Here is a 14666-nt window from a genome sequence, read left to right on the forward strand (position 1 = left end):
TGTTTTTAACTAGAAACTAATTGAGCTGCTCTTCTGTTGAGATATGTTTATAAGAAACTCGAAAATTTAATGTACAAAATAATCCGGCAAATGAAAGAAGATTTACATTCTATTTTACCTCTTGACACTTGTGACTTTATGCTATCAACATATGACTACTAAATTAACCATAACTTCTTAACAGAAGTAAACAAAAAAATTAATGTCTTCTACAAAACACAAACAAATGAGATAGTTAATATACATACATATGTACATATCTTTTTTATCAAACTTAAGCATAAACACATTTACATTACCTTAAGTTTTAGTATAAAATATTATTAAATTTCATATTGGCAACTTTATTACTAAAGAAAATAGCTTATAAACTTATGAGACACAAAACACAGTACTACTACCACTTAGCAGTAGTTGGAGTACTAAAAATATGAGGTAATAACCAGATGTAATAAAAAGAAAATATGAAACACACTTACATTCTTAAACCAGGAATAAGAGGTGACGGGTGGCCTGGCATCGGCACGACATTTGAATGTAACATTTTGACCTTCGGCTCTAGTAACAATGCGGCTGGGATCTTCATTGGCCAAATGCACTGACACAGTAGGGGGATCTAAAAAAAATGTAATTTAAAAAATATTATTTTGCATTTTTTTTTGTATAATTTTAATATTTTAAATGCCTAAAAAATAAGGAATATTTGCGTATAAATAAAAAATAAAAAAGCCAAAAGTAAGTAAATGAATAAATTGGGTAATTGGAAGGCGAGTTTAATGAGCGTTTGCAAATTGAATCATAAAATGCTAAATAATAAATTGAAATGACTAAAAAGAAGGTGCTGGGCTCTTAACAATACAAAAATGAACCGAAATAAAAAAATAACAAATAAACTAAAATAAAAACGAGAAAGAAAACAATTTCACAAACATACAAGCTTAAATTGTAACATTTTTTGAAGGTCCTTTAAAGCTTGCAGAATAAAAAAAAAAAACAAAGAAAACGTCAAATCATATCTTGTGTCTGTCTGTTATGGTAAATGAAATTGAAAGTATGTCAGTAGGAGTGCAGGAGAGCCGGTTAGCCTGAGTATTAGTTAAATTACATTATTTTGTTGGGCATAAAATTGTGTGTGTGGGTAAATGTGTTTGTATATATTGGTAGTTGTACAATGAGTATTCATCCATTCTAAGCCATTAGTTACGGTTGTGTACGCATTCATCCGTTCCATTTTCATTCTTTGAATGCTATTTCTGTTTAATTTTGTTCTCATTTTTTTTTTGTTCAGCATAAAATACAATTTCAATTGCTAACGCACACACGAATACTTGTTATATAGCAAGGACTCTTTTTCTCACCCATACCAATATTCACTCATTCATTATACGGCTTTAAAGAAGAAAATATATACACTACATTTATATACAAATATTGAAGGGAAATATTGCTTAAGAAAACTGCTGACGTTTGTTGTGAATTATTAAAACTTTTTTGTTGTTGCCGTCTTGTTACAAATTCGTCTTTTTTTTGGCCAAACAGCAACAAAAACTGAGACTCTAGTTTACTACCAAAAGAAGTTCTGAGAGCTAAATATGGTCAACCTCGACCACAGGAAATACTTTATTTTTCACAGCAATTGAAGGAAATTAGATTTAATTTTTTTTTTTTTTTTTGTAAAAATTATGTAATAAAAAAATGTAATATTAAGTTTCTATAGGATCCAATAAATCTTCAGACCACTTATTCATTACTTTGAGCAATGATATGAAAATTGTTTTTAAAAAATTTTTAACTTGATTTTGTTTTAAACTTTAATTGAAATTACTTAACATAGGTAATAATAGGCTTTAACCTTTGACCTTTCATGCTAATTACGTTGATTTATTGTGTAAAATTTTATTTTTTATAAAACGTTAAGGTTTTATGTATTCATATAAAGACATGATTAGTTTTTGGTGCTGTAGTTATTAAATATTTTGTATAAAAAAAATCAATACATATGCAACCACCCTAATAAAATTGTCTTCACCAAAAAAGACATATCATCTAGTTTATTATATGAATACGTAGTTCTCTATTTGCCCTTTATTTAATGTAGGGTGTAATTAGAAAAAGTAAAGGAAAAACTACATAAAACGGAGAAATATGTACAATTAGTTCGTATGTTGTATGTGTATGTAACACAATTATGACCAAAATACTAAAGCCGAAAGGAAAATTTTGAATATTCTATAGCAAAAGAAGTGTTTCAATACACGCACGTATAAACAGAAACTAAAATGTTTGAAATCTATAGAGAGAATATAATATGGTTAGCTGTTGGTCCATAGAGTATTTAAAGACAATTTAAAGATGGAAAAAATAAACATAGAATGTCTGCCAACCAACGAAGAAAAACGAAATTGAGACACCACTCAAATATTTAATAGACTAGAACTAAATAAATGTCAATGAGAATGACGACGACGATGATGATGACGATGACGAAAACAAGGATGTGAATAAGAATGCGTTTGAAAATCTATGTTTGTAAATACAACTGTATTTTGCCCACTACAACAGCGTCATCATCATCGAGAACTTGTCGTCATTATTGTCATTGTACGCCAATATCGTTCAAAATCATACACAACATCATCATGCACTCACTATATTGCGTTGACTCAATGAAAATAAAATAAGAAAGATATTTTTGTAAAAACGCTGAAACACGCACAATTCTTCTTTTGAATTCTAAATACGAACAGACAAAAACGATGGTATAATAATAATGATGATAATAAAAGCAAATAGGAAATTGTTGTTTTTTCCATAAATTACACAGTAATTACTAAAGTATCTCTTCTAGTAACCATGAATGACTAACATTCTCTATAGTACAATTTTATTTCGATTGTTGTAACTAAGCAATCGTTAGAAATGCCATAAGGAAATTTATTTCAAATTGAACTTCAACTTAACGGTTAAATCGACATGAACTCATAGTGAAAACTTTCATGGATACATAGAGTACAAAGGCAAAACAATTTGAATTGAAATGTACAATGAATTGTGAGCACTAGGGTAGAGATTACAAAGACAAATTATTATTAAGCCCTAAAATATAGTAAATTTACTAAATATAGTATAGTAAAATATCCACAGAAATAAGACTTTGATTGAAATAGAATAACTTTGTTTGTGGTGGTGACTAGGTTGACTAGTAACAAATGAAAATATATTTATAAAAAAAGAACTAAAATAGAGCGTGTCTTAATGCCATAAAAGTTTTATAGTATTTATTATATATAGCGCCTAAATATAGTCCATAAAAATTAACGACTAGAAAGTGATACAATTAAACCATGAAGTATGTTAAGTTTAATTTTATTAGATACTTATTTATACAGACTAAAAATATGCTTTTAAATAAACCTATTAGTAGTTTAAAAAAAAATATTAAACTATTCTTGAATTTACTTTTTAACAGCCTAAAATTATACTATAAAAATATAATTGTATTTGAGCCTAATAGTCAGCACTTTTGTAAAATAGTTTTTTGAAGAAACCTTTGCTTCATAGTTAAATGAAGATTTTTGCGGCCAATCGAAATATTATTCTTTAATATTCAACTACAGTAGTCAGTTCCCCCCAAAAGAAACCAATTAAACTTTATATTCAAGTTCATTTATTGTCACATTATTGGCACAATATCCAAACAATAATTTTCCTGGCCAAATTGCCACTAAATATAATAGTACAAGTATTTTACTGATTGTTTAAGGACATCGTCCATACATTTTGAATTCTTTCACTTAACAAAATTATTGCAATTCTCTTTTAAGCCAATCAATATTGAAAAATTGTTTTTCTGCTGATACCACAATAATTTATGAATATATATAAATAGATAAACCAAATTACAAACTGACACACACAAAGGCTCATAAAGTAGGCAACCTGCCACAAAACGTAGCAAAATGGTCATATTACAAAAAAAGGACCTGTGCTAAAGATACAACAATTTCAATATAAAACTTACATGCTACACGTATGATACGTTTATCTTCAATGGCGCCACCAGAAAACCATGGATTAGATGCACGACATGTGAGCTCAGCATTATCATTCTCCGAAGTTACCTTTAATGTTAAAATGCTGGTTGTGATATTTGAGTCCTGCAAAGAAGAAGGAAGCAAATAAAAATGTTTCTATAAATTTCTGTTTATATTTGTATGTATGTGTATTCTTTAAGCAAGTAAGATTTATGATTATGTGTTACAAAATTATTTGACTTTTCGCCATAAACATGTAGAAATAACAAGAAAACTTTAACGAAAACTAATAGTATTTGCCAAAATTGTTGCTGAGTTAAGGATACGTTCATATAAATATTATACTTAATGCTCATAAAACAATTTTTTTGTTGTGTGAGAAAAAATAAATAAGAATACAAAAATAGAATGTTTTATAACCCAAATATAAAACAAATATTTATGTTAATTACCTCACGATCACTGTGTACGGTAACTTCAGCATTACGTATGGGTTCACCATCTAAAAGCCAAGTTATTTTGGCCGCTGGATAAGAACCCCAAGATTCACAGCGTAAAGGCACGGGATGACCAGCTGTAAGCAGGTCATTTGGTGTTATAATTTTCACTCGAACAGGTTTTACTATAAAGAAATTAAACAAATATTAAAAAATTAAATATCAATTTTCAATTTTCTTTTATGATATATTTACTTACATTGTACTTGCACCGGTACTTCCTTTATAACGGGCTCTATCAGTTTTGTGCCTTGGGCACGACACTGTATCTTGGCACCATTATAATCACGCGTTGTTGTACCTATTAATAGTTGATTAACTATAACCGTGGTACCCTCCTCCACCGATGTATGACTTGTGCCAATTAATTCGGTATCACCCATCCACCAGGTAACTTTTGGTGGTGGTCGTCCTAGAAATGAGTAAAAAAATGTATGTGAAATATTATAATATATAAAAATAGTTCAACAAATAAATCATCACAAAAACAACCAGAAAATAATAATAAATAAAATAGCAACAACAACAAAATCGAGTATAAATGAACAAAAAAAATGAAATTTACATAATTTTCGCTATAACAGTACCATAAATCACATTTTGTTATTTTTATATACATTGTCATTCATTTAATTTATGTTAACATTCGTACATATATGTATATTTATACATATGTATTTCCTTATATATAGAAGTTTACAAACATAAATTTCGATAATATTTATTATTATTTTATGTATGTATTTGTGTATGAACCATATAGAAATTATAGTATATCGACAACCAAAACAACTATTAATATGTATAATAATAAAAAATGTATTTTATTTTATTGAGTTTGGTAAAGTCGTTTGTCAGGAAACAATAATAAGGATCTTAAAGTCATGGATATTCAGAAATGAACTGTAATACTTCCATGTTTACATAATATTAAGCTACGTTAACACCTACGAACGTGAGTCTTGAACTGAACTGAAACTTATCATCTGAGAACTTGTCAATTCTAGTACGACAAATGTCTAATTTTAGAACTACTGACTTTATATTACGTATATAGTTATGTTTGTTCAATTTCGTAAAGTATGTTAAAATGTATACCAAAATCTAACATAATTTGTATAACCATGCCCTCGACCAAACACTCTGCACACCTTAACCTATAATTAGCCTATAATATTAAAGTGGGCGGGGTTCTTTTATAACTGCCCACATTTTTTTGCATATCAATAAAGGTTTAAAATGTCCCTATTAGACGATTGCACTAGAAGCTCTTAAATTTTCGGTGTCACATTAGTTCTATAGCCCGTAAGTATTTATATAATATATTATTTTAAGTCATTACAAACCTTTTTCTAGATAATTCAGACAAGTTTATAGTAGTCATAGAAAAGTAAGTTGTTGAGTAAGTATAAGTCATTACCAAGTTATATAGTCCGTTGGTCACATCGAACCAATTTTAAAAGATGCGTTCCATTAAAAGTAAAGTTTTTGTTTAGTTAAATTGAAAGGAGGATATTAGTATGTATATCAAATACGAAGAAATACACATAGGCTTTTGAAGGGCCTGTAGTGCGCTCCTCAACCAGTGCGTCAGGTGGAAATCGAACTCAGCACCTCTGGTCTAAACTAAAACCCAAACCATTAACCTAAGTAAGTCATTAACAAGTTTTTTGATAAGAAGCTTTCATAAATGGAAAATTCAACATGAACTTTTAACTTAAACTAGATCTTATGTTGCAATTCCGTACAGTATATTTTTAACTACAATTATTTATTATAATTTTATTAAAATAATTCTTTAACCAATTAATTTCATAAGAAAATTCCAGCATTATTTTTCCCCAACATAAAAATAAAAGTATACTAAAAATATTCCCATAAACTTTAATCCAAACCATATTACACAAATTCTCCTCCTATTTCATCAAATACCATCAATAACATCTATACATTGCAACTACTTAAGTTAACAAGCAAATTATAATAATTTAAATAAAACAGAAAGAATGACACTAGTTAAAAATATTAAAAAAAAAGAAAATACCAAGGCAAAAATATTGTATATTCATATTTACTAAATTTATAAAAATATCATCAATCTTAATCAATAGATTAATTTTATTCTATAAAAAATACATTTATTTTCAAGTGTATGACGTTAAAAATCTTAAAAAAAACCTAAATATTGTATACAATGACAGTTTTACTTTCCAACATATTTAGTGGTATTAGTTGGTGTAGCAGCGTTTGTATAGAATACGTACAAGGATACAACAAGACGACAACATTGTTATCTGTCTTATCGCGATGTATTCTATAATTCTTTGGGTTATTTGACAAAACATTGTTTAGCCATGACCATGACAATATTTTTCTGTAGTCGTTGTTGAAGTTTTTTTTATTTTTATTTTTTTTTCCTTGTGATTTGTTATACATATTTTGCACTGTCATCATCACTTTAAATGCGAGGGTTGTGAGAGAAGTTAAATAATGATAACATTATAAAGAGTAGGCTCAAAATAATTGGATACCAAAAGATATTTTATTCAAAAAACAAATAATATTGATAAATTTTCTACAAAAAGCCTTCATTGTTTTCGTTACTTTAATTTGGAGCAGTATAGAATAAAAATATTCTTTATAGAACACAAAATATATTTTGCTCTTAAGAACGCTATTTTTTACTAATTGACAGAATCAAAGTGGAAAAAATAAACAAAAATAATATATAATATAGAAAGAAACTTGTAAAACTTTCCTTGTATTGAACATTTGTACACAAAATCCCTGATCCTTGCTCTTTTTTATACATGCATACATACATATACATACATATGCAAACAACCATATTTTATTTTTAAAAAAGAAATACTGACAGTTTTATATTTAAAATTTTTGTGCGTATTATATATAAAATATTCCAATTATTTATTGTTAAAAAGAGAAAGTGTATTTGCGCCTTTTTTTCAGCAGTATTTTTTTATTAAAAAATATGAGAAAGTGAATGTAATTTTTACCCGAGCATAATAAAGTATGTGAAAATGTTATCATGTCATAACAAATGTATGATGTTTAATACATGTATGGGGTAAATACAAATATTCAATCCTTCACACATGTAAATACCCATTTGTACGAGAGTAATCGCATATTCATATGAATTCCTGCTTAAGAGGAGGTAGGATGGAAAGTTATCTTAAGCATTTAGGTTTATATGGTTTTATTTTTAATTTTAGTTCTGAAATGGATAGCGTGTCATAATATTCATGGACGTAAAGACACTCATAAATGACACAATGTATACAAGAACAAAGTCAATGGATTATATACCACTTATCAAGAACAGGCTTAGAACACCAGAGTTAAAAACTTCGAAGGCCGTCTATCTAGTACGTCCGTATTCCTTCCGATATAGCAGTTAAACTAGAAACCGTTGATAATTTTACATATGTGTATGTGATCGCATTCGTTATTTAATACAATATATGTGTATGTGATCGAATTCGATTTTTAATACAATATGACACTAAATAAGGATGGAGAAGTTTCTCTTACTTTTTAAAGGGACTTTTTGTTCTACATCCATTTATAGTGTAGGATTTTACGCATAAAATCCATCATATGGAATATTCATTACATTTTCTTTGTGCTACTGCATGAATTTATACACTGAAAATAATCCATGCTTAACTTAAAGAAGCAAAAAAAATCGTTACTACTTTTCTCGTAATATTTACGAAAATTTCGTGCATTATGAAGATACATGGTAAAGATACGCTCATGGTAATGTAGCAGAGAAGATTCTCTGGTTAAAATTGAACAGCCTCCAGACTGACAGCCTAGTACATTACCAACTAGCATACATTATTTTATTAAAAAAAAATGAATTCGGTTACTCACATTGCATTATACTAAAATATTAAGTAAAATTTCATTTATAATACGAAACGATTGCATTTTTCCTATATATATATTAGGCATGAATTATTTTCAGTGTAGATATTGTATATACAACCATCAGTCAAAACTGCTAACGTTTACAGTCAAAGGACATGTGTTTTAATAGTTTATGCGCATTTAGAAGCAAAAATACAACATACTCAGAACCAACTAAAATCTAACACACTCTAATAAAATGAAATACAAATAACCCTTTCACATCATTATATATGATGTAAGTGTAATTGTAAGTGTATGTTTGGTGTATTTATTCATACTTTACACACATGCCCCCAACAATATCATACACACATCAATCTTATTTATTCACGTAATATGTGTATGTATATTCATGTATGTATGATTGCTACATGTGTGAACTACTAGAAAAGCCAGGGCTAGTAGTTAGAAATCCTTTGTATTTTTTAAGACAGAACACAGAAAAAACGATAAAGTTGTCTACTTTTTTGACTACTTAGGGACATTAAAGTGACATATATGTGTACACGCAATTACAATATAACTTCGAATCTACCAAACCGTCAAGGCTTTAGGAGAAGTGTGTATAAGTATCTATAAGGAATACATTATATGATTCTTAACTAGTTCACTCAAAAAACGAAGAATCTACTCAGATGCACACTTAAATTCAAAGAAATTTGTATACTTCGTTAAACTATATTATTTTATTGTTAAAATAATGTTGAAAAATTCAAAATAAATTTATTATACTTCGATTTATAGTGAAATCTATATATATATAGAAGACTTGTCAACATATACATATAATAACACTACATTACGCTATAGACATCATTTGCACCTAATACAAACCGTGTTTCATGTCTACAGGAGTCATTTACGTCAATGTGTTAAACTGTTGGCTTGTATATACTTTGTTTAAATAAATTGACACTTACATATGTAGATACCCACCAATACCCATATATATACATAGTACATTTTTTATTTAATTGTGTTATAGTTCTCTTTTCAGATCATTTATACGATGTTGGCATTATTTTGTTGCTATCCTTTGTACACATATTACCCATTTTTTAAAAAATTTACGCAAAAATTTATGTTACTTTTGTATCTTTCTATTTTCATCTCCTGTTTTCATAAAACTCTTCTTATTTCTACTGTTGATGACAACAAATTTACGCTGTTATAAAACGTACTTATTAATGTCACCATCACAAAGTTTTTCCTGAGAATTTTATGGCATGTTGCATGTTTATCATGTACATATGCATGTATGTGTATGTGTGGTTTTGACATGGTCAAATGAATTTATGCAAAATAAATAAATTTTCAAGAGAACTTTTCAATTATAAAACCTCCTATAATGAACATTTCGTTTGAATTGTTGTTCTTAAGCAATGCTTAGCTTTATATGGATTGTTCTTTCAAAATACCAATGAATCAGAATATATCATGCTTTGGAATATAAAATCAAATTAATTGTAATTCAGGGATTCAGTTGTATGGAGGCTATGTGAAATTATTCACCGATCTTAGCCATTTTTAAAAGGCTTTGTCCCTGGGACAATAAAGGATTATTTACCAAATGTCATTGATTTATCTTTAAATATTGCGTAAAATTGATGAAAACATGGAAGGACAAACATAGCTAAATCGACGCAAAAATGATTCTAAACCGATTCTCTTTTTTGTTATACGGATGAAATTTTATTTTACATTTTCATTAGACTTTACGTACATAAAGTGTGATCGTGTGAAGTGCATTTTATTATTTACAGAAAATGTATCCAATGTATTGAATGTATAATATGTACTAGAGTTGTGTAGACTATAGTACTTAATCTTAACTACTATCATAATCATATCATACTTTAGTAATAGAAATAGTGTAATGTTTTTGTCATTTAAAGACTATAGTTCTGACTATACAGCAGACTATATACTTGACTATAGTGTGGAATTATGAAGACTATATTATGCACTACGGTGACTAAGTATAATGACTACAATGTTAAGTATAGTATTGTAGTGTTCAAAAATTACATAATGTGCATGGTCTTTGTGACACTTTTAAATCATAAAGGTATTGGAAAATTTGGATTATAAGATTTTAAAAAGGTGTTATTCCTCGATGGAATTGCTAATTTATTAATGCTAGTAACTAAAGTGAATGTTGTAATTTATATTCATTTATGAAAATTGTCCTGAATATAAGGTCATTGTTCAGGTGTATGGGTGTATTTTGAAAACCAACATCGAAATATTAAGATTTTTTCATGTATCATAACGTCTATGGATATTATGATACGCTACCTCTGTATAATAGTCAAGTGAAATATACTAAAAACTATAGTCATTGCACTCAGTCACTATAGTACATATAGACATAAGTAGTATAGAATATAGACTATATTTCTGAATATTGTATTAAAAAGCCTACAAAGCAAAATATACATGCAAACATATGTACATGAATCTAATCGTTATTTTCAAAGAATGAAATGGTCATTTAATCACTATACAGATTAAATCTAAACCCAAATTCTTTTTACATAAAAACTTTCCCCAAATATATCCTATAAAGAATTTTTATTATTATAGACAGTATTAAGAAATCATCAAAAGTAGCAATTAATATTTAGCCAAATGCTGCTCAAACTAATTTAAAATACCATAACATAATTCCCAACTACAAGACTATAAAATTTCTCATCTCAACAATTGTCCAAGAAATAAAAATCAAAAATTTACGACAATATTTTGTAGTTCATTAGTCTTACATATAATTTCACTTAATAATGACAACCAAACACAAGTCTTTAGTTTCAGCATAAAAAGAACATAAAAATAATTAAAAAAAACCAAAAAAAAAAAAAACAATAAAATCACAAAAAAAATAACTTACCGCCTTTAACTTGACAGCATAAAAACAGTTCATAGCCTTCACGAAATGGGCCGGCAGTCTGTGTCTGGTTAATTTCTTTGCCTTGAGCATCAAATATACGAGGCTCTTCGGGAGGAACTATAAAAACAAACAAAATAAATTGTTTATATACTTATATATTAATAATAAACAATATTTAATAACTTTAAGCATGAAAATGAGCAAGAAAAAAATTAAAAGGAAAGGAAAGAAACAAAACAAATAACAAATATTGAAGTATATTTGTTACAGGATATAAAAAAGTGTATCCTTGAGATAAACAACGAAAGTAAACAAATAAAAACAAACATGATTTGGGCATGAAATTCTAAGAAGTATACATGTATGAGAGAGTGTTAAGCAAGGACATTGTTAATAAGTAAATGTGCGTGGCTGAGTGTTTTAAGGGCATGTGTGTGTGGCCGTATTGTTTGTTCCTTTTGTTTTTCTTCTGCTGCTAACTTGTTTGTATTTTGTCATGTGCGTAATCACAATTTTACTCTTTTCACGTACTTTTAAACACGCTATATAGTTTTTTCATCTTCTAGAGACTTGCAATAGGAAAAACTTTTTTAAAATTATAAAACAAAGTTTGATTTTATCCAAATAGGTAAAACTTGGCTTGTTTAAGACCAAAACGAAACCTCACAACTTTTCTTAATTTTTCTTTTTGTGCTAATTTTGTTGTTGGTTTCAGTTTAAGTTCGTAGTGTTTTCGTTAAGATAACAACAAATAATATATAAAAACGGAAACTAAAAACGTGATATAAAGTGTCTTTTTCTAGTTTTCTTCTGTTTACGCTTAAAGTAGTAAAAAAAAAACAAAAATAGCAAACAATGACATCTTATACTACTCAAGGAAATATATATTTAAGTTTTTTTTCTAAACACACGCATAAAGGGTGTATAAAAAAGAGAAAATTCCCATTAATATATTAATATATTTTAATACAATTTCACAAGGATACTCTTGCTAATACTAAAAATATTTTTAACTTTTTTATTCTTATGCTAAGTCGTGTTTCAGTTAGCAAAATAACAAATATCTTTCAAATACCCTTTTGCAAGTGTATTTTATTTGCCACAATTTTTACAGGTTTAACCTTATGCTCTAAGTTTAAGATTAGAAAGTTGAATATGTATGATGTATGTGTTTTATTTTGTTGCAATTTTTTGCGATACATATTAAAAAATAAATAAAAATATCAACTTACCAACTAAAGTTAAATTTATCCTATAATTACGAGTTGGAAAATTAAAAAAATCTACTCTACAACGATAAACACCACCATCGGTGGGCTTGACATCTCGTATTTGTAGACGTGAATCCTTGGGATTATCACCAATCGAAAAGAACAAACGTTGACCCAAATCGCTAGCTATGGCAGAGTGTGGCGCTAATTTGACATTTCCTCCACGTGAATCCAAACTGCAATGAGAAAGTACAGAAAGGAAAGGTTATATTAAAAAATATTAATTATAAAAAGTAAGACAAATAAAATAGTTTTTTTAATAAATCTACACTGAAGTAGAAAGGACTAAAGCATTTTTAACATCAAATTCTAAGTACATACATTTACATTTTAAATTGTATATACTTTATTTCATATGACACACATACAAATCTTTTAACATTTTGTTTTTTCATATGCGTGTATTCAGCAATAAATTACTGCAATTTGTTTGGTTGTTGCTGCTAGCCTCTTATTTTGTTGCAGTTGTTTGTTTGTACTGTAGTGTATTGTTACTGCTGTTTGATGAAGGTTTTTTATTTTAATTTGTTTCATTTTTTTCTTGCTAGATTTTGTTTTATTTCGATCAAATTAATGTTTATGTCGTGTTTTCTTGTAGTTTGTTATTATCCCGTCTATAAATAAACGAAAAGGTTTAACAAATACGTTGTAAAAGTGACCAACAAGTTTATATTACAAATTACAGAAAAGGGAAAAATTATAGCGAATGCTTAGCGTTTATTCTAGTTAAGTTCTAGTTTAGTTTTAATTCTTTTCTAGTTCATGTCTAGTTTAGTTTTACTTCAGCTCTATTTCTGCAGATGAGATAATGTTTATTGAATTAATATTTCCATAAAAAATTTACTAAACTCAAACAATTTAAAAAAGTGTTGTGAGATTAAAATTTTTAAGCAATACTTTGTAAAATCTAAACTTTTTAATAAATAATGTAAATTTTTAAAATTTTTCCTGTTAGCTTTATTTTAACACTTTACTGTTTGTCAAAATCTTGCTACCAATCAAATTGGGCCACTATTAAATGTATGACTTTATTTCGTTTATTTAGCGGAAACTGCTGCAGCAACCCAAAATAATGAAACAAAAAAAAAAAAAAAGAAAATTGCATAGTTTGGAAGAGCTATTGTTTATGTTTTTTTTTTCTGAAAGCTTCAATTACGTTTATTAAAATACCGTTATTATCATTTTTGTTTTACTTTAGAAAAGTGTCAATTTTCAACATTAAGCAAATTAAATGTTTTTGAACAGGGCGAAAAAATGTTTAGTGCAGAAAGTAAATTATTGGCAAACAATAAACAAAAATTAAAAGGACTATATTTATTTTTCTGATACGTTAATTTGTAATTAAAAAAACACATAAATAATTTTATAATTAAAGTAATTTAGCTAATTCAATTTTATATATTTATTTAACTTTTAATTTATACAGAAACCCACACTTTCTCTTCCATATCAGTTTTACTACCTTTGCTGTAAATAATGTATACAAATTCTCTTTTCGATTACTTTCATTTAATTTATCAGGCCATAATTTAAGAGCAATAAATAATTCTACACTTGTTTTTGTATTATATTTTATTTTCTTTATGTACATATATATTAATAGCTCTTATTTTAGCTTTATTCGTTTTTGCTTTTTTAAAATCCTGTTTGTTTTCATTTCAAATCAAGCGAATATATTCATAAATAATGACTTTAGGTCCTAATAGCCGGTAATTAAATATACGAAAATGTAAAACATTTTCACATTTTTAATATTTTTTATGAACAGTTAGAAACATGCAACGTAGAGCATGCACCATTAAACTGAAGTTGGCACTTTTGAATAATACGTAAAATGTAAATTATAAAATATTTACAGTAAAGAATTTATAAATGATTAAATAAAAAACGTAGGAGTAAGCAGAAGTAGATTAAGAATAGAATAGATCTAGAATTGAACTAGAAGTGAACTAGAACTGAACTAGAACTGAACTAGAACTGAACTAGAACTGAACTAGAACTGAACTAGAACTGAACTAGAACTGAACTAGAACTG

General features: G+C 27.6%; 1 protein-coding gene across 2 annotated transcripts in view; it reads right to left on the reverse strand.

Moving 5' to 3' along the window:
- Positions 1-14666, reverse strand: part of LOC111675664 (neural cell adhesion molecule 1) — a 139145-nt gene that overhangs the window by 54359 nt on the left and 70120 nt on the right. For both annotated transcript variants that reach the window (XM_023436463.2, XM_046950730.1), the window contains exons 3-8: positions 12593-12807; positions 11361-11477; positions 4731-4943; positions 4487-4656; positions 4022-4157; positions 480-616 (exon numbers count right to left, since the gene is read on the reverse strand). In XM_023436463.2, the coding sequence (XP_023292231.2) occupies positions 480-616; positions 4022-4157; positions 4487-4656; positions 4731-4943; positions 11361-11477; positions 12593-12807 (988 nt within the window). The remainder of the gene's footprint in view (positions 1-479; positions 617-4021; positions 4158-4486; positions 4657-4730; positions 4944-11360; positions 11478-12592; positions 12808-14666) is intronic.

This window comes from Lucilia cuprina, chromosome 4 (genome assembly GCF_022045245.1).
Source record: "Lucilia cuprina isolate Lc7/37 chromosome 4, ASM2204524v1, whole genome shotgun sequence".
In the NCBI taxonomy this organism is placed as follows: Eukaryota; Metazoa; Arthropoda; class Insecta; order Diptera; family Calliphoridae; genus Lucilia; species Lucilia cuprina.